This window comes from Seriola aureovittata, chromosome 18 (assembly GCF_021018895.1).
Source record: "Seriola aureovittata isolate HTS-2021-v1 ecotype China chromosome 18, ASM2101889v1, whole genome shotgun sequence".
Lineage (NCBI taxonomy): Eukaryota > Metazoa > Chordata > Actinopteri > Carangiformes > Carangidae > Seriola > Seriola aureovittata.
In genome coordinates, this window is record NC_079381.1 from 17,518,046 (window position 1) to 17,546,026 (window position 27,981).

The window sequence follows — 27,981 nt, forward strand, 5'->3', positions numbered from 1 at the left end:
AATTACAGAGAGGAGGGAGCTGCCAGCTGTTTTCTCCCCAGTAGCTTGATATGACTCGAGTCTGCCACCAGAGGATTTCTACTTGGGAACGATTTCAAGATGATTATGAAGCAGAACGGACAAGCGTTAGTCTGAAGATGTTGGACAGATTCGAAGTAGACTGGCTCCATTACAGGATTATGGACAGAACTGTGAAATGATTGCCCAGGGTTATCATTTTTAAGTGAGATAATTGTGTTGGCACTACAGGGTACCATTGCACTTCAATAGTTGGCTGTAATCAGGGGTTTAACTGGGCCCCCTGAATGAATACTGACCACCACCCTTCCTATAATAATCCCATGATAATCTCAGCATGATTTCTCCCCCAGCTGTCAATCATGTCAATCATGATTCTTCATCACATTTTAATTTAGACTATTTGTAACCAGCACCTTTTGTAACAATATAAGTCTTCAGGAGCTGAATCAGTAGCTTTTTTAGTCCAGCACAGCAACTGAGTTACTGGTCAAACACACAAACACAAGCAGCTGAGCAAATGTATCACTCCTTTTTTCTTTTTTTTTTTTCCTCCAGTGCGTGAACAATGTTGTTCATGTGTTTTACAGCAACAGTTCCAAGATGCCAGAGCAATGATGGAGAGATCGGATGATCTTATGAAACCTTTATCATTGTTGTGCTTATACCGTAGGCCTACTGCATATTATGTAAAGACATCACATTGTGAGACATGAGTGTGCATTTACTATACGCACTATTTACATAGCAGTTTAAGTCTTGTCACATTGCTTGATCAAAAAAATACAAGTAAAGTACAACACATTGTAATGTTCTTTTAAATTGTAAAATAGTTGCAGATCTGGACAATTTGTTTTGAATAACTCATCTGAAAAATGAGATGACACTATTGCACAGATGAAAAACTTCTTTCAGGAGGTGGTGACTTCAGACTTCTTCATACAGTGGTGGCCATCTAACCTTCAACACACAAACAAACAGTTGGCAAATGAGTGTGGACCCCTGGGAAATGAGGTTGAGTGCCAAAGGGGTATGAGAGCAATTTTACTAATTTTATCGGAGAGGGAGAGCAAAACCAACAATGTTGATGTTTGCCTCAAATGTGCTCTAAATTTCACTGGCTTTCACTTACACTTGAGTTTCTGAATTTTACTAGAATTCAGTTGAACGTTTTCTCTCACATAAAAAATGCCACAGCTTCACTTTCACACACGAAATCCCCCATAAATTGGCAAGATTTGTGATGCTCTTGATGCAATCATGCAGCGCAGTTATGATGCAATTAAAATGACACTTTTATCATAAATCTAAGTTCAGGCTGTGTATATGAAAAACAGTTAAAGTGAATGATCAGCTGGCACAGACTAAATACTGTATGTTAAAATGAGACTATTCTGGTCTGTGACGTCCTGTGTGTTCAAATACGAACTTACTACTCTCCCACCCGCCTCCTTCTCCTCCTCCTCCCCCTCCCCCTCCTCCTCCCCCTCCCTGTTTGTGTCAGCTTAACGGAGACGACACGCAATGGAACACAGGTCATCCCGAGTAGTGGAGTCAGTCTGAAACGGGTGTCTGTTACACTGTCAGTGCTGCAGCAGAGGAAATGCTTTGCGGACACTTGTTAGTCATTTAGCGAATTGATCTCTGAGGATCTGTGTTTCTCTGAACAAAGTGCGTGGAATAACTGAAGCTGCGGGACCCCCTCAGTGCGTCAAGATGCTTGGGATGAGTCGGAATTTCACTTTGACAACAGTGGCATTTGTTGGTGAGTAATAACTTGAGAGAAACGGTGCATTTGTGCGGATTCTCAGACGAAATAAGTGACAGGCGGAGAGAGCGCGTTTTTCTCAAGGTCTCCAGCGCATCTCTGCGCTCACGCCGTCCAGCAGCTGAGATCATCGCGCTCTGCGTAATTGACGACCATAGCGACTAAAAGCATGCATTAGGTGTGTCACTCACGTTGCCTGCGCGCCCATTAAAAGGTGGTGGCACCACAGTGTCCTCGTAAACTGCCCCTAAATACTTTCCGTCCAGATTGCCGAGATGTTATTTCTTCTGACTGAAGGAAACCGCAGAGTAGGACTTAATTGATTCTACGTGCAGCAGCGTGGCATTGCCTCATATAATAGGAGACATTACAGTCAGTCAAATATTGCGCCTTAATTGAACGTTGCCCACGCCAGTGTTTACACACCAGTGTCAAGACATCCTGGAAAAGTAAATTGTGTTGCTACAGTGCAAAAATTTCTGCACTGTCATGTATTTTCACCATGTTTCTGCAGAGGCTTTGCAAAGCCTGTGTCATGTGAAATTATGTCATAATTGGATGAATGTTCCACAAATCATCAGTGGTGATTCAATTCAGATTTTTATAAGGTGAAAAGTGAAATGAATATTGACTTTACAGCAGCTTTAAGAGGCGCTGGGGCTCTGTTAGTAATGGATCATATCTGTGTTGGTACTGGGGAGTCCCTCTGGTGATGGGATGTGATCTCAGGTTTTGCTCCAGAGCAGCAGTAGTGAATTAACTTCTAGGTCATGTCCAAGTAGTTCAAACATGACGGAAAGTACCGGCAAAGTCGAGAAAAACCACTCCTCTGAGTTTGGAGGGGGGAGAGAGAGAAGAAAGAGGAGGAGAGCAAAGTAAACAGTGCATGTCTCTCTTTAATTCTCAGATTCCTACGCTTACATGTGATACTGGCTTGTGATGGTCATTAGAGAATTGAGTTAGAGATGGAGATAAATGTGTGTGTGTTTGTACTTCTCTCTCTCTCTCTTTCTCTCTCTCTCTCTCTCTCTCTCTCTCTCTCTCTCTCTCTCTCTCTCTCTCTCTCTCTCTCTCTCTCTCTCTCTCTCTCTCTGTGTGCGCGTGAAGCTCACAAAGCAAATCATCACATCAGATCAGGTTTACAAACTTGGCCCAGTCTGCCCTCTCTGCCCCCCCCCCCCCCCCCCCCCCTCCAGTCAGGTTGCTGCAGGTAATCAAACAATGATGTTCTCTCTGACTGCGACTTTATGCTGATTGTGAATAAGACTACTTAACTGAACTAGTATAGTGTTCTGTTATTGCCTTATGTCCATTCCTTCACGCTCCTCCTGGAGCTAAGTCCAGTCCTATAGTCTGACCTGGAGGACTATGACCTCATTTGGGTTACACAGGGGTGGAAGACCACGCTGGGAGATCCTGTGTTGTGCTATTGGAGCTACCTTCGCCTGCTTCAGAGGCCCACATGTGGTTATTGAAGTGGCAGCATTTAATCTCCATAAATTCCTAACGGAGATGGGGCTACAGGTGGTTTGAGTTTGGTTAGTGCAGAGGAGAGGGGCATCTGGCTTCAATCAGTATGTGTCAGACCAGTGTGACCAAGCTTACTAAGGATGTCAACACCTTTACTTCAGACTAGGACTGCAACTAATGATTACTTTTTTTTAATTTAGTTAACCAATCAATCACCCAGTCTATAAGATGTAAGGAAAAAGTCTGAGCCCAAGATGATGTCTTCAAATTGCTCATTTTATTTGGCAAATGGTCCAAAATAGAAGTGAAACTATAGGTTGATTAATCGATTAGTCAATTGACAGAAAAACAATTGGCAAGTTCTGTAATATAACTGTAATATAAAATGCCAATGCTTCTGAAATGAGAGGATTTGCTGCTTTTCTTTGTCATATATCATTATAAAGTGAATGTCTTTGGGTTTTGGACATTTGGTCGAACAAAACAAGACGGAAGGTGTGATTACTATTTAATAACAATTTTTGGACTATTTTATAGATCAACAATTAATTGAAAAGAAATAATCGTTAGAATAATTGACAAAGAAAATAGTTGCAGCCCTCATCCAACACTCCTGAAATATATTTATGGTGATATCAAACAGGAAAAAAGCAGCAAATCCTCTTATTTGAGAAGCTGGAACCTGCAAATGTGTGATGTTTTTACTCTGATATGCCTTAAGCCACTAACCAAATAGGGCTGCAACTAACAGTTACTTTCATTATCTTTTAATTCAGTTCAGTTTCATTTGTATAGACCCAAATCATAACATACATTATCTCAAGGCACTTTCCACGGTAAGGACCTTACAGTATTATAGAGAAAAACCCAACAGTTCCCATAATGAGCAAGCACTTGGTGACAGTGGAGAGGAAAAAAACTCCCTTTTAACAGGAAGAAACCTCTTCTGAACATTAATCATTTGTTATAAAACTATTAAAATATAGTAAAATGGCCAGAACTTCGCAGATCCCAGGATAATTTCATCAAATTTCTTGTTTTGTCTGCTGAATTGTCCAAACCCCAAATGTTTCAAAGACCAGTGTAAAACAGGAAAAAGCTGGAAAATCAAAGAAGCAGGAAGCAGCAAATGTTTGATATTTTTACTTGATATATGACTTAAGCAATCAATCAATTAAGGCTGCGTCTTATTTTCATGATCTTATTTTCATGATCTTGTTTTTATGATCCTCTCTTTTCCTCTTTGCTGTGCATGTGATTGAGCTGAAGCTGCTTTTCGGAGCCTAACCCTCCTCTACACTGCAGCCTGCAGAGCATCATGGAGATCACACATGATGAGATATGGGTTTGTCACGTGAGAAATAGCCACAGGACATTATGGAGTTTCTTTAACACACTAGACGTTGCATGTTCATCTGGTGTGTAAGTTAGCCACAACATAGACTGCATGTTCCTCTTGCTTGAGAATATATTTAATCTCTTAGTCTTTGTAACATTTTTCTGCCACAAAGATGGAGAGGAGGTGAAAGGTTAGTCGAACACAAAGTGATTTAGATTCCCTGACATTCCTTTGGGGACTGGGATATTTTTGTTTTTCCTGCAGTTTCTCACATCTCAGATTTGGGAATTTGTCTTTTCCCTGCATTTTTGTGAGCACACAGCAAACTGCATTGGACGAACACAGCAGGCAGTTAATTCATTGAAAGCCGTAAGGTCAAGGGATATAAGTCTTCAGACATTAAAGCACTGAATTCAATTTATGAGCCTGGCGAGACTGAGTAGTGAACTCGGCCATTGCCGTCATTAGCAATTTATCTTCTCCTCTTCCTCCTCTGCTTTCTTTACTATCTTTCATTTGAATCAGCTTACTCTGTCGGCCGCAGCAATCAGAGGTAATTTGACATAAACTAAGTAATTAAGATCGGATTATTCTCTTCAGCATCTCTGATGTGTTCATTTTTAGCATATTTATTTTTTCTATGTTTCAAGTTTAGTCATTGTCTCAGAGAAAAAGTTATGCAATCACTTAGAAGGTGTGAAGGGAACTTAAGTTTGCTGTCCTGACTTCTGGTGGTTGCATTATAACACTGTCAGAAACCTTTAGTTACCATCATCATGACCATTCACATACAGCGGCCATGTGTCTGTTGGTGTCAATAGGAAGCAGATTGTTTACTCTGCACTTGATTGCTTAATTGCAGGAAATTATTTCTTTCTTGTGCAGCATGCTCCAAATTTTACAGAAATGTTTTGTGCAACTTATGGTTTTCAGAAGAGACAAATACATGTCCCTGCAGACGATCACACAATCAGGAATTATGGCAATCAATATTTTTGCTTCATGTCTCTCCCTCCAAGTCCCCACTTCAACAAATTTGAACATCTCCAATCAACCTGTGCATGGCCCTTTATGTGTTGCCCAGAGAAACATGTTTCAGCCTTAAGTTGCATGAAATTGAAGCTGTTTGACTTTTGAGTTTTGTTGACTGGAGTAACCAGCAGCAAATAGGAATTGAGATACAAAATGGTTTAGGACATTTTAAAATCATCATCTATCATATAATTTCAAACCACATATGACTATGTCAGCAGTGTTTACACCCACATTCTTTCTTTGGATGTCATCAAAACAGAAAAGGGGCAAGTTCAGGACAGGAGACTATTCCTTTCTGTTTTCAGAGGTCAGAAGTCTTGAATAAGAAGAAAGAGTGCTGAAAGACAGACAGGACATGGTGTCAAACATCAAAACAGACGAGGGATGCTGTCACCCGAGACAATTCCTGTCTGTCTTGGTAAATATGAGATAAGGGGGCAAAACAGGAACCTCATTTCTTCTCCTGACCTGAAAGAGTTGGGGCTGCAAACGAAACGGAAGCAACAAAGCATTTGGATTGGACATGTGATGGAGCATTAATCTTGATGGCGAAACAGTTTCAGACACTAGTTAACAACTCTTTCAATTATACTGACGCCTTAAAATAAGTACACTCAAATTTGTGATCTATGTGTTTGGATTTTGAGGAAAAAAGTGATGTAACTGTGTTAATGAAAGAATTAACATTAACTCTTTTCATCTGAACCTATAAATGGACATCAAGGAAAACAAGAATCTTTACCAGCTTAGATCAGTAATGTCATCCACATTTGCTTGCAGGATATCTGATGTCCTTCCCTTTCATTTGATTGAGTTGTTACAGCTATGATATAGCTGCAGTGATGATATATATAAATAGATTGAATGAGATTGAATGTAGCGCTGTCGCCTCACAGCAAGAAGGTTCCGGGTTCGAGTCCCGGCTCGGCCGTGGGATCTTTCTGTGTGGAGTTTGCATGTTCTCCCCGTGCCAGTGTGGGTTCTCTCCGGGTACTCCGGCTCCCACAGTCCAAAGACATGCAAAATGGGGACTAGGCTAATGGGATACTCTAAATTGACCATAGGTGTGGCTGTGAGTGTGAATGGTTGTCTGTCTCTATGTGTTTGCCCTGCGATGGACTGGCGACCTGTCCAGGGTGTACCCCGCCTCTCGCCCGAAAAGATGCTGGGATAGGCTCCAGCCGCCCCGCGACCCTACTAGAGGATAAGCGGTAGAAAATGGATGGATGGATGGAGATTGAATGTGACACAGGAAATCCAGAAGCTCCTTTTGACAGACACATCTGCAGCTCACTGCAAAGTAAGGAGCTGAATTAGTCAGTTAGTTAATGGTTAATGTTTTGATGATCAGTTACATCACTTGTAACTTGTAAATGCAAAACATTCACTTGTTACAACTTCTCAAATGTGGGGATTTGTCTTTGTTTCAGTTTGTCAGATAAAACAAGCTATTTGAATACATCACCTGGGGTTTGTTTGAAACATTGAGAGAGTTTCAGTATTTTCAGGGACTGCGTAAAGAACATTAGAGGAGAGAAGGTGTGTAGTGTACCAGATTAGGCCAATAGCTAGCAGGTAACACAATACGACAATCATACAATCAGGAATACAGATTTCATTCATTGCAACAACAATGTCACCCCGCTACCACCACACCCAGGACATGCACACTGCAGCTCTCCCTCCCTAAACATTCAAAGTCAACAAAGAGTCCCTTAGCCAATCTTATGTGTAATGATGATAGTGATAGGTACATGGTTGACATAGAAAGGCTGTATTTTGTTTTAGGAAATGTCAACACTTAATTTTAACTACTTAACCTTGTTTGGCATTTGTTTTGAGTGACAGTGAACTTATCTGGCTGGTATCACATGAAGCTGGTTCAGATGAAAACAAGCTCATGTTCACACAGAGGTGACTGGAAATAGCCAATCTTGCAGGAAGAAGGTAAGGGAGTGGTTCAAAGATTTACACCCAAGCCTGTGAAACCACAAAGACCACCTTAGTTTCATACTCTGCTGCCTCAAACCGCAAAAGATATATAACTGTTTCTGATTCTGCTATCTGTGCAACATGTGTCAGGCATGATGCTAGAGTTTGCAGAGTGGAAGATGTTAAAGTTCAGGTAAAGCTGGTGTATTTATAACATCAGTCACAGCTTTCCTGGCACTGATCAAAGCTGATGACAGTTGCACCTTTAAGTCTTGTTTTTTAGCTTACACCGAGTGCTAGTCTGAGACAAAACATCTAAAAAGGGATTTATTTTATTTTGTTGGACATTTTACACTATAGTTATGAACAGGAAATGTGGAGAAAGAGAGAAATGGGTAAGCAGTGCAACAAAGGTCCCCAGTCTCATTCTGACTGGGTACCCTTGGGTGACAGGATATGTGTATAAACATTGCGGTCATTGGATGTAACCATTTTTACAGCTTCATTTCTGCATCATGTAGATTTTGACTTACTTGGTAACATAGAAATGTACAAGTCGCTTTGACATCTTAGATCCTCAGTTAAAATCTAATTAAGGATCTGATTACTCACAGGTTCTGTGTGCAATTAATCATCAAAAATAAAAATGAGCAAAGACTGAAAATTACATTTTCTCTGCTGAATGTATGTCTCTGCCTAAAAGCAAGCCAGAAGCAATGCCTTCTCCAGATCAGACACTGTCTGGCCACCTGTCAGTCACTTTCTAATTCAGATTAAAAGGCTATAGACATATAAACAAAGACGGGCACGGTGTAACTAAGCCTGGACTTAGTTGAAACATTTACATGATTCAAACCTATTTTATTTATTTTATTTTCATTAAAGAATTACATTACCTGGTTAGAAATTCTTAAAAATACATCTATGCCACCTCCCTGATTGAAAAATCCAGACTCACATGCTTTAAACTCAGATTTTAGGTGAGCACAGAGAGGTGAATGTGAAAACCTTTTAGTGTCAAACTCTGAACATGCGTCATTCAGTCAGAGGATTTCTCCTGATGATTTTGGCGATTCAGAGACTACCCCTTTTCACTTCTTCACTAATAGTTCAACATCTATATAACGTATCGGCACACAACTTAAGACAGACTTCTGTGGGTTTCAGAGGGTGAAGCCTAATGACTTTGACGATATGTGCACCATTGTGCCTAATTACAGCCTCACAGAGCCACAAACATAGCTGCAGTCTCTCAGTCTCTCTTTTTCCTTGTTAACCAATGTTAGTGGTGTGGCTCTATGGATGGAAATGTAGGTTGGTCCACCACTTTGGTCCAGACTGAAATATCTCAGCAAGTACTTGGTGGATTCCCATGACTTTTTCCAGAGACATTCATGGTTCTCAGAGGAGGAATCAGAATGACTAGGGTGATCCCCTGACTTTTCCTCTAGCGCCACCAGCAGGCGGTTTGAGGTTCAGAACGAAAATTGGACGGATTACCATGCAGTTTAGACATTCTTCATCTTTGTTAACTTTGGTGAAGTTATACCCTGTTCATTAGGTCAGTCTGCTGATATTATCACAAACTACTTACGCTAAGTAGTTGTTACCTTGAATGGCAAGAAAGTTAAGTTTGACTTTTCATCTAACCATCATCAAATCAAAATGTTCCATTAGTCTGTTACTTTGGTTTAACGAACAGTCTGGTTTTCTTTACAATGAGCGCTGTAGCCTCGCAGAACTGCAGGGCTTCAGGCTCTTGATGTTGTTACAGTATGAACTGCAAATAAAGAAAAGTGACTGATGACTGTTAGGAACACACACCAGGGTTGGGTTCTACCACATCACTAAGTCATCATTGAATCATTTTTCTATCTTTGACAGTGGCAGACAGAAGTGAGCCAGAAAGAAAAGGAACCTCAGGGTTGCCAAGGTGATGGCTGTGCCAAACTGTTTCTGTTAAATGACTAATATATGGCTAATATGAGAACACCCACACCAGTCTTATGGTTTTAGCAGTGACATGTAGAACTTTGTTTCCCCTGTCATTCTTGTAAAGTTGGGTACATACTGTACGGTAGATATATCATCTGTTTGTCATCTTTTGGTTGAGGATCAGTTAACATTTCTTTCAAATGTTGACTGTGCCATTAACTGATTGACTAAAGGTGGGGTTTTATGCACCTGTTTTTTTATCGGCATTTTCAATTTGCAAATAATAATACAAAGAAACCTCAGTGGAGATACCAGAAATTCAAAAAAATATTGAAATATTGCAAACATATTCGCTTGGCTGAAGTTGAAAGGTTGGTGTGTTGACAAAAACGAAATGTGACACGGTGCAATGGAAACAGACTCAGCAAATTAGATGGAAGCAGATGGAAACATCAGATATTTGCATAATAGCAGTGTAAGGAAACATTAGCAATAATTACCGTTTTCTTTTGCCACATTTTTTAGAAGTCGTCCAATAATCACAGTGAATCTGATTGTGTTTGAATAGCAGGGGATATCTCCACTAAGAGTTTGAGCCTCTAAGCCCAAAAGTAAACACTAAGACTCCCCAGATAGTGAGATAAGTGTAGGATAATCCCCAACCTTCACCCAACACCATCCACACACTCAAGAAAGAAAGCTGATATCTGTCACAAAAGGTGTTCAAATAAACAAGACCCCCGTGAAGGTGCAACATCACATGTCGTGTCGGCTTACGTAGGTCTTACCCTCCTCACAAGGTCAAGCCACACACAGCCACGCACAGACACATGTTGAAGACATAAAAGCATTCAGCATCTGTTTCACACTTCATCAGTCGTCACCACTTTTCTTCAGACTGATACAATTTCAGGAGCATCATCTTAACCCTGTTAAGCACTGGAATAATTGTTTCCATATTGAAGAAATGTCTAAAATGCTTTAAAAAGAAACAAGAAATCATTGACAGGCACACACAGGGCCAACATTTGCTTTATTTGCACGATTTTGTTTGTCCCTTCAGTCAGCCACTCTCTGCCATGTCCACAGATAGTGTATGCCGAAGTATTTTTCAGTCTGATGACCTCTGGCACTGCACAGTTGTTGTGAGGCATCAAGGGCAAAGAGGAGGGAGGTGGAGGCCGCAGCTGAGTAGACAGGGAAGCAAAGGGGAAAGCCTAAAGGAGGTTGTCAGGAGGGGAAAGCTGCTGGCGAGATGACAGGGAGTTCGGAGGGGAGGTCCATATCCGAGAATGTGTGGTGGGAGGAGATTGCAGTATTGTCAGTTTGAGCAAAAACAAGGATAAGAGTGAAAAGTGCAGAGGTTAAATAGAAAGCGGACAACTACTACTTCTGTTTTTGAAAAAGGGAAGTGGGTTAGTCATCTCTGCGGTCAAGATGTTCATATGTTTAGAAAGAAAAATTGGTTGTGAACACTTTGCAGAGGGAGCAATATGAGCCAGAGTAGTTCAATATATGGAAAAATATGAAAATTTGTTTTCTTTCCCAATAAGGAAAGCAATTCATTGAATGTACGGTTAAGTTTGGACAACTAGACAAGATTTTGTTAAGGGAAACATCAGGTAAACAGATCCAGAAAACAACACTGACTCTTAGTACACCCACTGTACTGCGACCATCAACTCAGATATCTTCCCTAAGCCTTAATTTTGCATGCCATGCCTCCTTTGGTACTAAGAAAGGAAAGCAATTATTCTGGAAAATTATGAGGACAGTATCACCGTGAATGTAACTATAACACAGCCAGTGTTAAACTTTAATCATTTCCCAGAATTGACATTGATTTGAAAAGCCTCCTCTGTTTTGGGTGTAGTTGTGATTAAATGATTTGTAAAACAGGATTTAGGCCTGTCCAGAGTCATTTCCTTGTTTTTATCAGTGTGTGCCAATCAAAACCCCACATCATCTTGCAAGACACACACACACACACACACACACACACACACACACACACACACACACAGACATTTCTCCCCAAACCAGTTTCTTGCTGTATTAGGGGGACACCCGTTCCACTTGCTCTACAAAGCCGTGGTGAATATAAAAATGTGGCCAATATAACAAACCACACAAAACACACTACATGTTTATTTGTCAAAAAAACAGTGTTTGTCAAAGCAAGCTGTTTCAGTGTTAAAAGCAATATAGTTAAATGAATCTTTTTTTTTTTTTTTTTTTAAAGACATCAGGACAGTCTTTGTATGTAGTCATGTCCTCGTCTGTTCTTTGATAGGTCAATGCAGCATCCTGAAAGCAACATTTCAAAAGCAGTTTGGCACTTATAGAGTATTATGCAACATTTTGTATTTCCTTCTTGTATTTTCAAAATTACTACAAATAGTTGATAAGGTTGGAATGTATGTGTACGTGCTGGTGTTGAGGGCCTGGCCCAAACACACACACACACACACACACACACACACACACACACACACACACACACACACACACACACACACACACACACACACACACACACACACACACACACACATATGCTTGTAGTCCCTTTAGGGTCTTGCTACCTGCGAAGTGCTGTTAGCTTAGATCCTGGTTAGATCTCTCTCTCTCTCTCTCTCTCTCTCTCTCTCTCTCTCTCTCTCTCTCTCTCTCTCTCTCTCTCTCTCTCTCTCTCTCTCTCTCTCTCTCTGTGTTTGCAGCCAGAGCAATGCTGCTCCCGCATCTGTGCACCAGGCCAGTCCCGCTCTGTCTGTCTCCCAGGCCAGCAGTGGGCCAGAGCTATTTATCAAACTGGCATCACACAGGGAGCAGTGGGGCTGTGGCGTCTGCCTGGGGCAACATGTTCACATTAACCTCTTCGACAAGAGGCCAACACGAACGGCCATGCTCGTCATGATGCTCCTCTCCCAGTCAAAAGTTTCATGGGAAAAAAGCGGCTGAACTTACTGGAGCTTGCAGTGAGCTGAGGGTCAGATAGGTCTGAATGAGGCAGAATATGTAGGTAACCAGTCAATACTTACTAATTGTTGAGGCCAGTTTCTTTTTCTTCACTTCATATAATAGCATCAGCCAGTAATATTTGAGATCAGCATTTTCATATCTGTTTATGTCCATAAATAACTCTATTCGGATTATACCAACAGCGGACATGTCTTTTACCACAAGTTAGAAAATGTCTGGTCTGCTTCCTTTCCTCGGTATATTGTTTTCTACTGCTGCCTACACACATGCCTAAAGTTAAGCTGTGAACAAAACAATATAATATTGTAGGCATTTACCTAAATTAATCAAATAGAAAAACATGTTTCGTATTTGAACCCCACCTTTGTCTGGGTTGAAATTAACAGTGAAAATAAAATGGGAGGTTATTGGAAAAAGATTTATTGGTCAAGTCAGAAATACACTGGGTCTTATTGCATGATTCTCTTAAAAACTGGAATATATGTATGTAGTGGGAGGAGAGCACCAGATGGATGAAAAATGAGTCTCAAGTGTCTGTGATGAAAAATGACAATGCTATGCTGAGACCCTATTACATAACTTTAAAGAAAATGAGATTGTGCGAGGAGGCAGGTAGAAATGAAAGTAAAGTTTGGTGTCTTATTTAATAGCGTCTATGAAACAATTAGACAAAAATCTGAAATGCCTCTTTGGACCCATTTTACATGCATCTTTTGAGACGGTCCCTTCCTTCAGTTCCTCAGTTTCTGTCTACTGTCAAGCTGAAGAAAGGTGCAGCCAGGCTTCAATCTTGCATCATGAGGTAACAACAACACCTCAGTTCAGCTTTATCCCACACTGCACGACTGATCTGGTGAAAAGTATATTGCAAGAACTTTTTTTTTTGTTGATTCAGGTGATATTTGGTCTTTAGGTGTGAGAGAAACTTGACATTAGTAGTTGGGGAAGGAACTGAAGGGATCTGAAACTTCTTTGATCAGAGCAGCCCAGACTTTCATTATGTCTCAGTATCGTGGTTTGACTTCATGTCTCAGCCTTTGTGTGAACATTAGATTTTTATTTTTGCCTGTTTATCTTACTCGTTTACAGTATTTAGAGTGGGCGTGTTTTTTTTTTCGTTACTGTTCTTGAGTAGCCATGAGAAAACAGCAGTGAGACAAAACACAAGAGGAGTTGTGACCTTCCGTAAACACATCTGTGTGTTTGATAGAGAGAGATAGAGAGTGTGTCGACGGGGGAGGGATTCCCCCCCGCTGAGGCCATGTCCACACTAATGTGGATAAGTTTTAAAAATGTCACCATCTTTTCTTTTCTTTGAGCTTCAATCCACAGTGAGCTGAAGTTTTCACCTTTGAAAAAAGATCTAATGAAAACACACATGGACTGATTAGTGTAGGAAAAAGAGACCACTGAATCATTAGGTGATGAAGTAACTAGGTTCAAAGAGACTTTGGCAGCTGATGCAGCTGGATTGAAAGTTTCTGAGGAAGGAATAAAAACTTTAAAAAAAAGCAAAATAAATGTTCAGTATATCGTTGCCAAGCAGAAAACAGTCATGTATTGTGTCTTGTCACTTCTAAATCTGCATTTTTCAATTTTCCATTTGTGCATAATTATCTTGATCACAGGGAAACCTAGGCACATGACAGCAACATTAAATTGATGGACATACTGTATTAATTTAACCATGTTAGCCTACAGTCTGAGCCCTGTGCAGGCTCTTTAAATCACACACTCTGTGCTGTGATTCGAAGCATATAATTATTTCTGCTGTGTGTGCTTTTCCTTTTCAATCCAGTAAGTTTACAAAACATCTCATAACTAGCAATCAGATTAATCCGCACTCGAGCTTCTCGCTTAAGGGTTTGAGAAAGATGGGTGTGTTTCTGATGACTGTGCCTCTTTGAAACACATACACAGCGCAGTAAACAATGAGCCAACCATCAATGGATCACACTTAAAATCGTTCAATTATTCATTGAGTTGCTTTCTTTTCAAGATCGTTATCACTCTCTTGTGTTAAATGTGAGCGCCAGTTATCTAAGTTTAGCATAAAAACTAGCAGGTAGAAATGATTAGCCTGGCTCTTGGCAATGCTCACAAAAATGGCTATCAGCACCTCTAAGACTCACTAATGAACACACTGTATCTCGTTTATGGTTTGTGTTCTAACAATTTCTCAATGAACAACAGTTAATCTGCCCAGGCCAAGATTTCAGTAAGTCACTGCATCTGGCTGTTGTTAGCCAAGAAATATCGACAGCACATAACTCCCAGTATCATTTATACATTTCAGTTTGTGTGCAGATTAAACACACAAGATACGGGGTAACGTGTCACTTTGTGAGCTTTAGAGGTGCTGATAGACGTATATTTGAACTTTGGAGAGAGCCAAGCTAATCCTCTCCTTTTCCAGTCTGCAATGGTAAGATAAACGAATTACCTCCTGCCTCTAGCTCCTTACTTAACGCACCGACTTGAGAGCGCTATCAACCTTCTCATCAAACTTTTTAAAAGAAAGCAAATAAGCAAATTTTCCAAAGTGTGTTAAACTATTCCTTCAAGAGCAGTTGTTTTCTGGAAATGAAGGTTGACAGTTTAAACGGAGAGTGAGCTTGAAACCACGGCCAAGCTGCTCCTCACTCGCTCTTCCTATGAATTAATGCCATCAATCCACCTTAACAGCAGACAGTGAGCTAGAGGCACTCTACTGTTCATGTATTCCTGTATCACTAATTAAAATTTTAGCAATATAAATGGATTGTTCAGATAAATGTGTTTTGGTTTGTTAAGTGAGAGTCTGGCTAAAAGCCTTAGAGTCACTTGATTATTAAAGACACTGAAGATAGAACGCATTAACTGCACTGAGACTTTGTAAAACTACAATTAGAGTATTACAGTTGGACCGTTTGTTGTTTCATATTCAGTACAAAGCAAGTTATTTAAAATGAGACATATGGTTATTATTATGTCAGAATTGTTAGCATGTGAAATTACGCAGTCTGTGTGCACAGGATGAGAGACGACAATCTACAATCTACTCTTTTTTTCATGTCATTATAATCTCACTTGTAGCTCTGTTTTCTCTCAAGGTCTCTCTTTGTTTTCACTGACTTTGCTCAAAATAAACCTGCGGTGATGCCTGTAAGAGTTGGCGATTAGTTGGACTATGGAGTTTACCCACAAGCTAATGGTTATATTATTTTCTCTCACTGCTCCCCTCATAACATGCATGATTATTTTTGCATGTTGCTTATTGATTTTGGGGGAAGGTCATTCTTTGACCCTGGGGGTGTGTGTATTTTTAGTTTCTCCAGAGGTATGTGATGTATCCAGGAAGCCCCCACCAGCATCCCAGCCTCTCCCTGTATGTTAAAAACGGTTGTGATCAGCAAATTGAGCAGACATGCCTTGTGTATGTGTCTGTTGGATGGATATGGTTCGGAAGGTGTCAACCACCCCTGCATTATAGAGAGGGAATTTGGGGGGTGGTTGAAAGCTTTGACAACCGCCAGGGGGGATGATGTCATGCGTGGGTCTCGGCTTGTAAGCCTGCATGTTTTCTGCACCGGTGAAAAGAAAAGCTCCAGAGGATACATCTGGAAGTTTCAGAGAGTGGAATCTGACACCGTTGAGCCGTTGAGCCGACATGGTCAGTCAATGAATGAAAGGACACATGAAGAGAGGAGCAGGGGGGTCGTTAGGATGGGTGGGAGATGATAAGAAGATGAATGGAAGGAGGAAGTAGTAGAGAGCTGCATAATGTTCTGGTGGGACAGGGGGATGGGAGGATGAATTAATAAATGGGTGGAGGAGAGGAAGCAGACTGAATGGTGTGTAGGGTTGAGGGAGCCATGAAATTTTGTAAAAAAGAAAAAAGATTCATGGTTCCCAGATGATGAATCTTAATGACTTTGATGATGCTCTGACTTTCCCTCTTGCACCACTGGCACGTCAAGTCTCAGGTCAGTCGTGTCAGCTCGACTTTTCTACTCATGAGGATCTTGTTCTTGCTGTTCTTTGTGATGGTGGCGGCGACGATGATTTGATGAGGATGAATCAGAATGTAACAAAAAAAAAAGCATTTCAAAATGATCAAATAATCATTTCTGTATGACTCTCAAAATGTTTCAAAGTAGCAAAACAAATCATAAATAATCATTTTCCCTGTTATTATTTCTACATTCCACTCCTGGTTGAAAACTATAACGATCCTGGCATCCTCCACCTGAATCAATTACTGGCCATTACTGGTAAAGTAGCTACCAGTGCGGCCACTTGAGGGTATTATACCTTGGACAATTATCATCAGAAATATTTTAATGGCTAACAGTGACATTCCCATCATCTTCAGCTGTAATGTTTAATGCTAAATAGCAAATTTTAGGATGCTAACACACTAAACTAAGATGTGGAACATTATCAATAGTACATCTGCTGAACATCTGCATATAAACATTATCATTATAGCCCAACAGATACTGGACTTTCAAGGCTGATGCTGATATTGATATTTGACAGTTTAAAAACTTAGATCAACTAATACTAATATTTTCAGCTCAAACGCACGGGCACGCCCAAGGTCAGTGTCAAACAGCCCACGCCAGACTTACAAGAAAAAAATATCCAAATTCATAGCAAATGATTCAGATTTCCACCAAAATTAAACAGCTTCTTCCCTGTCAAATGGCCCATCTCTCGAACAAGTTGGTGCTAATCCTGCTTACAAACAGACAGACAGACACTGATGATAGTGCATTCTTTGTTTTAGCTTGCCTTATTAAGCAAAATAAAGTGAAGTAAATAAAAGTCGAATGAATTTATCTTTCCCCGCTTCAGACATTACCACTAAAACTCAAAGGAATTCGGCCTTTTTGTTCTCTGCGTATGAAGATGCAAACACGCCCACATGCATGACCTCTTGTGTCCACTGCACACCCACATACTCTACATTCGCCAAGAATAAAGCAGCGACTGAGCAGCAACCACATGAGAAAATGAAGTCAAAGTCCGCAGAGATGAAGCCTATCAGTTCAGCTCGTGATAACCATTCCTAGAGTATCTAGAGAGCAAAGTGTAGATACTGATGGAGCCTAAAACAAGAAGAACAGCCTGAAAAAGGCTGTTAGAGGAGAGTTATGGGAGAGCGAGAGGAAAAGGCAGTGGAGAAGAAAAGCAGATAAGGATAAATGAACAAAGGAGGAAATCTGGAAATATTTCAGTTTCATAACTTCTTCATGGCTCTAGGCTGCCCACGGCCATGCAAAAATATGAGGCTTCACTCCTTGCCAGCAGAGTCTATTGTTAAATGCCAGCACATGGTGAAGAAAAGCTCCAGGTCCCACCCAAAGCCCCTTTTGACCTTTTGAAGAGTCAAACACCAGTCAGTCATAAAAACATTAATTCATTCATTCTTTTACTCCAGCTGATGTATCATTGAGATTATCCCATCTCTGAGCTGCTGCAGATGTTTGCTTACTTTAATTTTAGGAGATTTGTTTTAATGGTCTGTCTTGGATCAGCTTTACAAGTGACACGTGCTTCTTAGCACAACTGATTAAGGTTGAGTTTCAGGGTTGCTTAATGACTTTGTTGCCCACAGGTGCTGATTTGTGTTAAGCTTTAAAGCTGATTATAGCTGGTTAGATATGTTACAGATGAGCAGGTGCGGGTCGGGTGTGTGTTTTTACTGTGGCTCAACGAGGCTTTGAAGCCTACAGGTGCTGACTTGGGGTCATTTTTATAGCTGGTTTGATGTCTCACAGGCCGACAGGTGCTAATCTGTGCCCTGGCTGTATCAGGCACATCTGACTTTTGCTACTTTTCTTGATGTGTTGCAGGATTGTTAAATGGAGTCGTTTGGGTTTTGATAACTGTGGCCGTGAGGGCAGCAGGGTTTTACTGTGGGTTAGTGTGTCTGACAAACTGCCAGGATCAATCAGGACCAGGAGGAGCTTGACTGAAAACAGACATGTTGTAGTCTTAAGGCTGTGGCATTTGAACCAATTTACATTAGACATTTCTGGTGAACAAAAAGATTTTTCTCACAATAAGCAATGACACACAGGAACTATATTATATCTGCTAGTCCCCCTTTTTCCGCTGAAACAAGACTAACACAATGTTTACACAGGAGGTGACGCAGAGCGACAGCAGCAGCTTCACTCCTCAGTCTGTCTCTACACAGGATATGTTCAGGCACACTGTCAACTGTAGGTGTCTCGTGTTTTGGAAGCGCTCAGAGCCCAAGACACAATGACTGCTGCTACGTGCGTAAAACAGAAGAAAATAGACTCACAGCATAAAAATACGCTTTCGGTTGCATTTACAAGCATATAGCGCAAGTGAAACACGAGCTGGGACAAGGCCTGTGTAGACAGCTGGACTGATTAAACTGAGCCGATGACGACATGTCGTAAGGGGGTTTTGTTACCAAGGCCCACTAACAAACACTATTGTTGCTGATGTTTAGTTAGTTTGTGATAATTGGTTAAATAATTGATTACTCAGTTGACATAATAATTGTACCTTTTGACACTGGAAATGTAAACGCACTGGACTGTTGGTTGGAGAAAATCAGCATTTGAACACATCATCTTGGGATGAGCATTTTTTGCTGTTATCTAACTATGTGGTTAATTAAAAAATAATAATCAAAGGGTCAATCTACTGAAAACAATCTTAAGCTGCAGCCCTGTATCTGACTGTCTTACTGTCTCGTGCTGTACTTTTGTAATGTTAACAACACTGGGCGTGTACAGCCATGCTCACGGCTCTGTGAGGCTGTACGCAGGCACAGTGGTCCAATAGCTTTTGAGACATTTCAGTCTGGACCAAATTGGTGGGTCAACCAGCACAGATCCTTGCTTGTAGCTCACCATGTGTAACAGAGTACCACATGAACCCTCCAGACAATGATGGACAGCTTTATTTGCCAATTCCTCAGAGGCTTATGAGGCCATTTCCATCCACAAAGGACAAGCCCACTTATTGGTTTTCCAGGGCAGATGTTGGCCCAGCTCATAGCTGGTTACATAACTCACTGGTTTGGATTTGAGCAGAGCAGAGCCAAGAGACACCAAACACAGCGAAATGAGATGGGTATACACAAAAGACGTGTGTGTCAGTAGACGAAGGGCGCTCCTGTATGATTTACAGCTCAGGCCAGCGTGACTGTGAAATGTACTTGAGCTCAGTCAGTGATAAATGGAAAAGGTCTGTTTGGCAGGAAGCCATCTTAAATCAGCTAAATTAGCTGTGTGTATCTATGTGAGTGTGAGTGTGAGTGTGAGTGTGTGTGTGTGTGTGTGTGTGTGTGTGTGTGTGTGTGTGTACCTGTGGATTTGAGGGGATGTCTATAATCAGGTTAATAGGAACAGGAAATGGAGCTTCTCTGAGAGATGGAGAGGGGGTAACAGAGGAAGTACAGAAATGAATGAGGGAGAAACAGAGGGGATAATATTTCTTGGCTGGGATTCCAGTATATGACTCTGCAGATCTGCTTCTCTCTCTCTTCCTCTCTGTCTTCCTCTCTTTGCATGACAGGAACGTTAAAAGTTGTAATCTTATATGAAATCTATGTGCTCATCATCTAAACATGACTGGATGATGACTGGCAGCAGTATGTTTTTCCAACTCCTCTGTTCGTTAGAAAGCAGTGAGAGGGGTCATAACAGACGTAATCACATATGATTCATGCATCTGAGCCTCCTTGAGTTAAGGACTAGGCCTCCACACATGCACAGATGTTTGCTTGTATTTGCTTTCTCTGTCTTTCTTCAACCAAGCTCTTCCTTTTAAGGTGCACAAGAGGATACAACACATATTCAGCAGTTCAGGAGTCGTAACAGAATACAGTCTGGACTGTTTAGTTATAATACATTTTAAAAATTATATCAAAAGACGTTAACATTGATTGATTACATTTTCATTTTTAAAGATACATTGAGTCAAATAGTAAAAACATAATTAAACTGAAAAGTTAAAGAGAAGAAAGAGCAAATCAGAGATATAGATTGACTCTACATTTGCCATGTTGTACATTCTTTAAGTCCTTACAGTTTATTCAGTGGTATGCTGTTCTGCAAGAACATTTATACTACTTATCTTTTTTAACTTTATTTTATTTGTGTGAAATATTTGAATCTCTGGGAATGAACAACAGTCTAATTTATCTATTTTTATTTTATTATATAATAAGATGAATTTAGTACCACTCTGACGACAATGAAGATGCTTAGACAGTGATTGCAAATAAAACCAGTGCCAGGTTTCTTCTTGTTGGGTTTTTTTGCACCCCTGATGAATACAAGAAGAAAAAAGAAAGAGTGGTCAGCTGAGGCTGATGGGAATGTCGTTAGTTCTGCAGGTGCATCAGGCAAATTAAAATGTTGACCTGATGATGGTGCTGATTAAATATTAAGGGTTCGTCAAAGTTCACCAATTCATCCTAAAGGGTCACATTAATGTGTGCACCAAATTGCATGACAATCCATCCAATAGCTGTACGTGCCACTATAAAGCTCTATTGTGGCATTAGAGGAAAAATCAGGGAACACCAAAGTCAGTAGGTTCTTTCTCTGTGGACCACAAATGTCTGTACAAAAATTTCATGGCGGTCCGTCTAATAGTCGTTGGAATATTTCATGTTTGGGCCGAAGTGGTGGACCAGCTGACCGAACAGCCAGCGTCAGTTTTTTTCCTTGGGCTAATGACTTCAGTCCAGACTAAATATGGTAGCTCTCTATTTTGTTTGGGTCGGACACATTAAACACAAAGCATCATCATCAAAAGAACAAATAGCTGCTTTTTATTTGTGTCTCCATGTATGTGGTCTGTGTCTACACGCTCGCTCTTTGTTGCAATCCCACTGTCCCTCTTCTCCTCTGCACTCCCTCACAAGTCCAGGAATTTAATAAATTACACTGAAAGAATTCCTTGGCACAGTAGATATAAAGAGTGTCATTGTGGTGCAGGCACAATGAGACATGGATGGATTTATATAGAACCTCTGTGATATACTCAGCTCAGTGACAGACGGACGCAGACTGTGCACAGAGCAGAGAAGAAGTCATTGTCCTGTAGGTCAGACTGGACTTCACAAAAGTGCTTCACATTAATGTTTGAAATTCCTCCAGTGTCCTCCAGAATGACTCATATGTGTGTGTGTGTGTGTGTGTGTGTGTGTGTGCGTGCGTGTGTGTGTGTGTGTGCGTGTGTGTGTGTGTGATTTGGTTCACACAGTTCATCCCTCATCTTGGTATACCATCTCTATAAACGGTATATTACTGAATATTTTTGATACCGTGAGATTTATATAAATATTGGGGCTATATTAACAAAATGGCCATTATTTATGAAGCTGTTCTATTATTAGATGTGTTTACTTTTCATTTCCGGGTTGCATCTTGAATAATTTCTAAATGTTTATTGAGAATGTTTGTTAAGCCTTACCTTCCTGTCATTAACATGGCTTTCCTATATGAGAAAATTAATACACAAGTGTCTTATTTCAGGGTTTGATTATTTATGCATCAGATTATTTCATCTAAACTCTCACTGGAGAGCAGTACCGGAGATTGAAGGGCCTCGATAAGCTTTGTTCTGTTTATTAAACAATAGCCTTTGGCATTCTGTCTAACCTTTCCTTTCCGTCCGTCCCTGCAGTGCTGCTGACACGTGTGCTGTCCTTCAACGTGGACCAGAAAAATGCTTTGTCATTCAGCGGTCCACTGGAGGACATGTTTGGCTACACTGTCCAACAGTTTGAGAACAGCGAGGGAAAATGGTGAGTGTCATTAGCTGTTGCCGTTCTGTGGAAATGAGGGTATCCAGAGACCAAACATTCATCATCTTTCCCCACTACAGCATTTCCTCCTCATCTCACAGATGCTAGTCGAAACACAAGCCCATTTCAGACATAAATGTGACGGCAATTTGTAACATTTCCATAAAACCGAATAACTGACATAAAAGTGAATGAGGTTAGATTCATGTAAAAGCAGCAGCAGCAGCACAAGCTTAAAAATGTGCAGAGAGAAATTAAATGCACATTTTATTCACTTTATAGCACTTTTATTCTCAAAGAAAATAAACTCTGTTGAACACTTTAAATTATTATGGAAATTGTTCTCATGTGGGGTCAGTCTGTAGGAATATCATTTTTCCCTTGTGGTGAGGGGCAACAATTTAACCACAGTAAATTTAAGAGCAGCGCTTCCTCTCTGGAGAGAGAGTCTCTCACACTGAAAAATAATCTCAGTGATACAAATATTGTATTTAACAACCAAAACCTGAAGTTTATCCACAAATCTCTGTTCAAGATTGAAAACAAAACCAGGTGACAAATATCACACAAACACTGTGGCTTTTAAATGTCCTGTCATGTCTAAATAAACCTGTCAGGAACATTTGTGTAACACGTACCTACGATATGTCTGAATGACAAAACGGCATCACTCCAAGATACAGGATTAGCCAGCGATGTGTTTTGTATTCCACGTCTGAAAAGGACCATAGTGACACAAATATCTAATGTTAGTTCGCTCTGGTGTTTTGTGCAAATGTTTCAGATCAATCGCTAAAAAAGTTCCTGCTTGAGGATATTTAATTACACCAAGACAAGTACTCGGATCAGTTTAATTCAACTCCGCAACATTAACAAAGTCTACAAACCCTCTTTCACCTGTAAAACTAAGTGAGGGGGAGCGCACCAGATGCTGCTGTAATGGGGATCCTTGCCTTTATTACTCTAGCTGTTAAACATAAAATGCCCACCAGAGTATCCACATACCCAGCCTGTAAATACACTGAAACCAAGCATCCATGGCTCCTTGCTAAAACAGTCTGGGAACACATTTTTAAAACCTTGTTAAACGTTATTAGATTGTGGTAAATGGCTCTGTGTAACTACAGCTCTCCTTCAGTTACTCCAGTCTTTACAGTTTAACAGTTTGCTTCTCTCCAACCTGTTGTGGCACCACGTCTGGTTCTTTCCCACATGTCGGTACCTGATGCTGTTCTGCAGCGATGATCTTATCGAGCTCATGTGAGCTCAGTTACAGTAATTCACTCACTGCTAATCAGTTGAACCAGCTGAGGCTGAACCTCCACACTGTTCACTGGTAAACACTTTGGCTCTTTAGCATCACTAGATAGCACCATTTTGTTCCGGTTCAGAGAAAAGTGATAAGGGCCTGATTGAAGAAGTTGAACTTTGTAATGAACGTGGGCTGAAGCAGGCAGAGAGAAGAAGGAGGGCATCGGAGATCTGGAGGAGTGAAGGAGAACAGATAAAAGAAGAAAAAAAAATAGATAAAACACAGAATTATAGAGAAATCTCAGGGAAATAAGGAGGAAGGGCAATAAAATTAGAGATGATATGTAGCCCTCAGTGGGAGAATATTATAGAGGAAAAAGATAGCAGCCATGAGGTGATGTAACATGCAGGTTGCTGCTGACAGTTGACTGAGCTCCGAGTGTGTTGTTCCACTCTCTGTCCTGCTTTAGATGACCAGGGCCCATTAGAGTCGAGGAATGTTAATAAGCCTGAATGTTTAAAGGAGGGCAGATGACTGACTCTTTTTAGCATCAGTTCACTGACAGACTGACACGGTGTTATGAAACTCACACATGGACATGGGCGTGTAACACAATATAGCACTGATCTGCAGACATCTGCAAGTTATCATGCAATAGTATGTAATGAGGAAATGAAGTGATAAGTACAGTAAGGGATTTTTTGATGTGAACTATTTCAATATTATTTCAATTTCATATTATAGCTCCAGGGTGATGATAATAATAATATGACAGTCACAGGTTCAGTTATAGCCAATTATAATAAGCTATACAGCTTTATCAGCCAATCTGAACCTGCTGTTTATGTTCAATTCAACTATGTAAGTATAATTAAGGCAAACCTAAATTGTTGTAGTCACTTCCAACCTACTTAATTTCTGCACTAATATTTGAGTTGTGCTTGTTATCATGATCATTAAAGTGTGATGCTGCTCTTTGGTCTTACGCAGGATTTCTAATCAGCCAATCTCAACTGTTGTTTTAATTTTTCAGGGTTCTGATCGGATCACCGCTGTCGGGCCAGCCAGCAAGACGGACCGGAGACGTCTACAAATGTCCTGTTGGGACGGGGAACAACACATGTATCAAACTGGACCTGCCAAGTAAGAAGTGTGTGTGTGTGTGTGTTTGTGTGTGTTTGTGTGTGTGTGTGTGTGTGTGTGTGTTGTGTGTGTGTGTGTGTGTGTGTGTGTGTGTGTGTGTCCAGGATGAAATTTATTCTGCTTTCTATAATAAAATAAAATATGAAAAGCTACTTAAACCTCTGTACTAGAAATTAGACCTTCAATTAGAAATTAAGATAGAATTTCATATTACGACTTATTTGTCGATTTAATTGATTAGTCATTTAACAAAAAAATTAATCAGCAATTATTTTGATTATTAAATATTTCTCATTTCCATTTCATCAGTCATGTCAAATGTCAAATATTAGCTGTTTCTAACTTCTCAGATATGAGTATTTTATGCTTTTCTTTGTAACACATGATCAAACTGAAATCTTTGGGTGTTGGACAGTTGGTCAAAAAAACAAGACATTTGAAGATGTCACCTTATGGGAAATTAAAACAGGTATTTTTTTAAACCATGCTTAGTTTCCTTGATAGAGACCTTATACCTATATGGTCTTATAACAGTCAATATAGCTGGTAAATATAGATAATATAGCATTTTCATCTATACTACAAAGAGCACTGGGCTTCTTTAGTAGTAGTTTTAATCCCTGAGTGGTTTGTTTGCAGGTATACCTTTTAGCATAGGGTCACAACAATGATGTAGCCTGAGAGGTAAAACCCAGGGTGAAAAAGTCTGCCGGTCATCTCCTTTATAGTTATTATAACACGCTTAACATCAACTGTATGTACAAATCCTGTGGATCTTAGCGCTGGTTGGTGTGTGTAATTGTACTGTGTTTTTAAGTCTACTGTAAGGGTCCGGGGAGGAAGTAAGGCCCATCAAAACGGGAAGACAGTAAATAAACAAGGTTTTAATGTTTCGTCCTTCCAATTATATCTTGATTAAACAGATAAACACAATTTAGCTCCCGGTCAACAGTCTCCAAAGTCTGTATTAGCGTTTGTCTGTGTGTTGACACAAGACGACTGAGAATTAGTGTTTGTATTAGATATGCACACGTGGATTCCCATCTCAGGGATTGATACTTTTCAACACAGCTGTTTACACCTCTGGATTATTATCAAGTAACAGGAGTCACGGTTCTGCTGCTGGTAAATTCCTGGCTTAAAGCGATGATGATGTACAGTAATGGCTGGAAATGATAACCCCCCCAACCCCCACCCCATCAGTGGAGTGTGCTATATTTGTTTTATCAGGCTAAAGCCTAAATTTCTCAGCCTAAACTCAAGTTTAGTCTGGAAAACGTCCATTGGGAATTGATTTGGACGGGCAGCCGGAGCCAGACCACTCAGCAAACAGCAGGGAGTGGTTTACATGATGACAACAACAGTTCAATGTATTTTGAATTTAAAGTGAAACTGGGTATGATTCAGACACCAATTTATTTTTGGATGTCTAAAGTGATATTTTATGAGCACTTCTGAGGAAAAACCAGGACAGCCGAGCAGGATGTCGATGTTCCACTGAAGGAAAAGGCTTGTCAATCATCTTAAAGTCTGATGCCTGCAGAGTCATTTCAATCTACGCCCACTGACAACGCCCTTGTCTCACACTGCCAGATCTGTCTCCAAACTCGGTTTGCACTATTCCAGCACAGTAGAGAGAGGTGCCAAACCATAATGAGTGAACTTGAATGTTTGTGGTTATTGTGTTGTAATTTTTAATCACAGTTCCGTCTGAGCCATAAAACTGAAAGGTGGTTGTGCCAGGACTATTATGTGTGATGAAATGCTGGAAACAGAGTGTGTTGTCTGCTAAACAATATTGTGTCCTGTTTACAGTCTGTTTGGAAAATTAAATCCAACCTCAGATTTGCAAATTCAGGCTGCAGTCTTACAAGCTGGAGAACTACTTAACTATGATGCATGTTTTCTAGGTTTATGTATTTATCTTGTGAGATTCACAAGACAACAAGTGTTATTTTCATGCATGCAGTTTGCGCAGTATTTAACTGACGAGCACGATCTTGATAAACTAGAATGTTGCATGTAACGCCCCTGTAAAAGAAAAACATCACAGTTCGTTTCTACTGCGTGGTAAAACACTGGTATACAGTATTTTAGTAGAAGCCACTTTACAAAGTGGTATTTGACCTGTTTCTCCCTTTGACTTGTGAGAGGTCATTCAAGACCAAGAGGGACTGTGTGATAAGTGTGATTTGTTCTGATAGTTATCTGGAGTCACAGTTCACTGAGGACAAAGACTGTATTCTCCTCTGCAGCTCCACAAAGCTGCTTTCAGTCCCACGTGGACGCATCATGAGGTGCAAGGTCTCGGTTTGTGTCACTCAACTTTTAAGATAATTAAGAAAGAAGTTTTTTTTAACCGACTTAGTTTCACTAGTTTATTGTGGTGTATGGCAGATTATTGTGCCTTAAATAAGAAGTGTGTTAGAATAATAGAAAGATTATTGTCATAAACAGCCCAAATGTGTTCTCTTCTTTTGTGGTTTCTAGTAAGCATCACGGCAGGAAATAGGAAGGATAGAAAGTTCCCATACAGAGAGGAATGAAAAAGGGCGCAACACTTCTAACTACTAACAGTTCTGTTTGTGGTGGTTTCCTGGTTTGAAGAAGAGCTCATACCAAAGTCATAACTGCTTGCTAATGAAAATCAGAAATGTTTTTTTTTTTTTTATCAAAGAGCCTCATTGTGAATGTGAATGAGTTTGAGAAATTATATGGATCCCTTAGGAAAAAAAAACGTGAGTCAGATTCGAGGCATTCTCAAGCTGAAGCAATGGTTAATCTAATTTTAGCCACATGTTGTGATTGCTTAATGACTCAATTCCTCTATTTCTTTTCTTCACCACAACTGGGATATTTATCAACAAAACATTTTGTTTTGTGCTCTATATCCTTTACTAATGGCCATAAGCTACACACCGAGGGACAGTATGGAAAAATCATGAAACAAACTAAATTTAACCACATGTCAGGGGTTATTACATCTTCTTGAGGTGGATGGAATTAAGGAAGGAGTTTAAGCGTCTCTTCCTGTGGGAAAATGAAGAAGAGGAATTTATCCAGCTGTCCTTCCTCTGTTCTTCTCTCTGTTTGTCTCACTCTGTTTATTCATCCCTTTTTCTTTTTTTTCAGAAAACACAACTTTTCCCAACGTAAATGAAGTCAAGGAGAACATGACCATGGGAACCACACTGGTGACGAATCCCAACGGAGGATTTCTGGTGAGGGGGAAATTGCCCTTTATAGTATATGAAAGTGCTCTACAGTACATTTTCCATACCAAAGACAAAAGGGGGACTGAACTTTGCATATTTTCTGCA

At 40.3% G+C, this 27,981-nt stretch overlaps 1 protein-coding gene across 1 annotated transcript in view; it reads left to right on the forward strand.

Moving 5' to 3' along the window:
* Nucleotides 1–1,528: 1,528 nt before the first annotated feature.
* Nucleotides 1,529–27,981, forward strand: part of itga1 (integrin, alpha 1) — a 48,090-nt gene continuing 21,637 nt past the window's right edge. Inside the window, exons 1-4 of the mRNA XM_056403829.1 lie at nucleotides 1,529–1,783; nucleotides 22,146–22,266; nucleotides 24,552–24,661; nucleotides 27,794–27,882. Coding sequence (XP_056259804.1) covers nucleotides 1,735–1,783; nucleotides 22,146–22,266; nucleotides 24,552–24,661; nucleotides 27,794–27,882 — 369 coding nt within the window. The 5' untranslated portion in view covers nucleotides 1,529–1,734. The remainder of the gene's footprint in view (nucleotides 1,784–22,145; nucleotides 22,267–24,551; nucleotides 24,662–27,793; nucleotides 27,883–27,981) is intronic.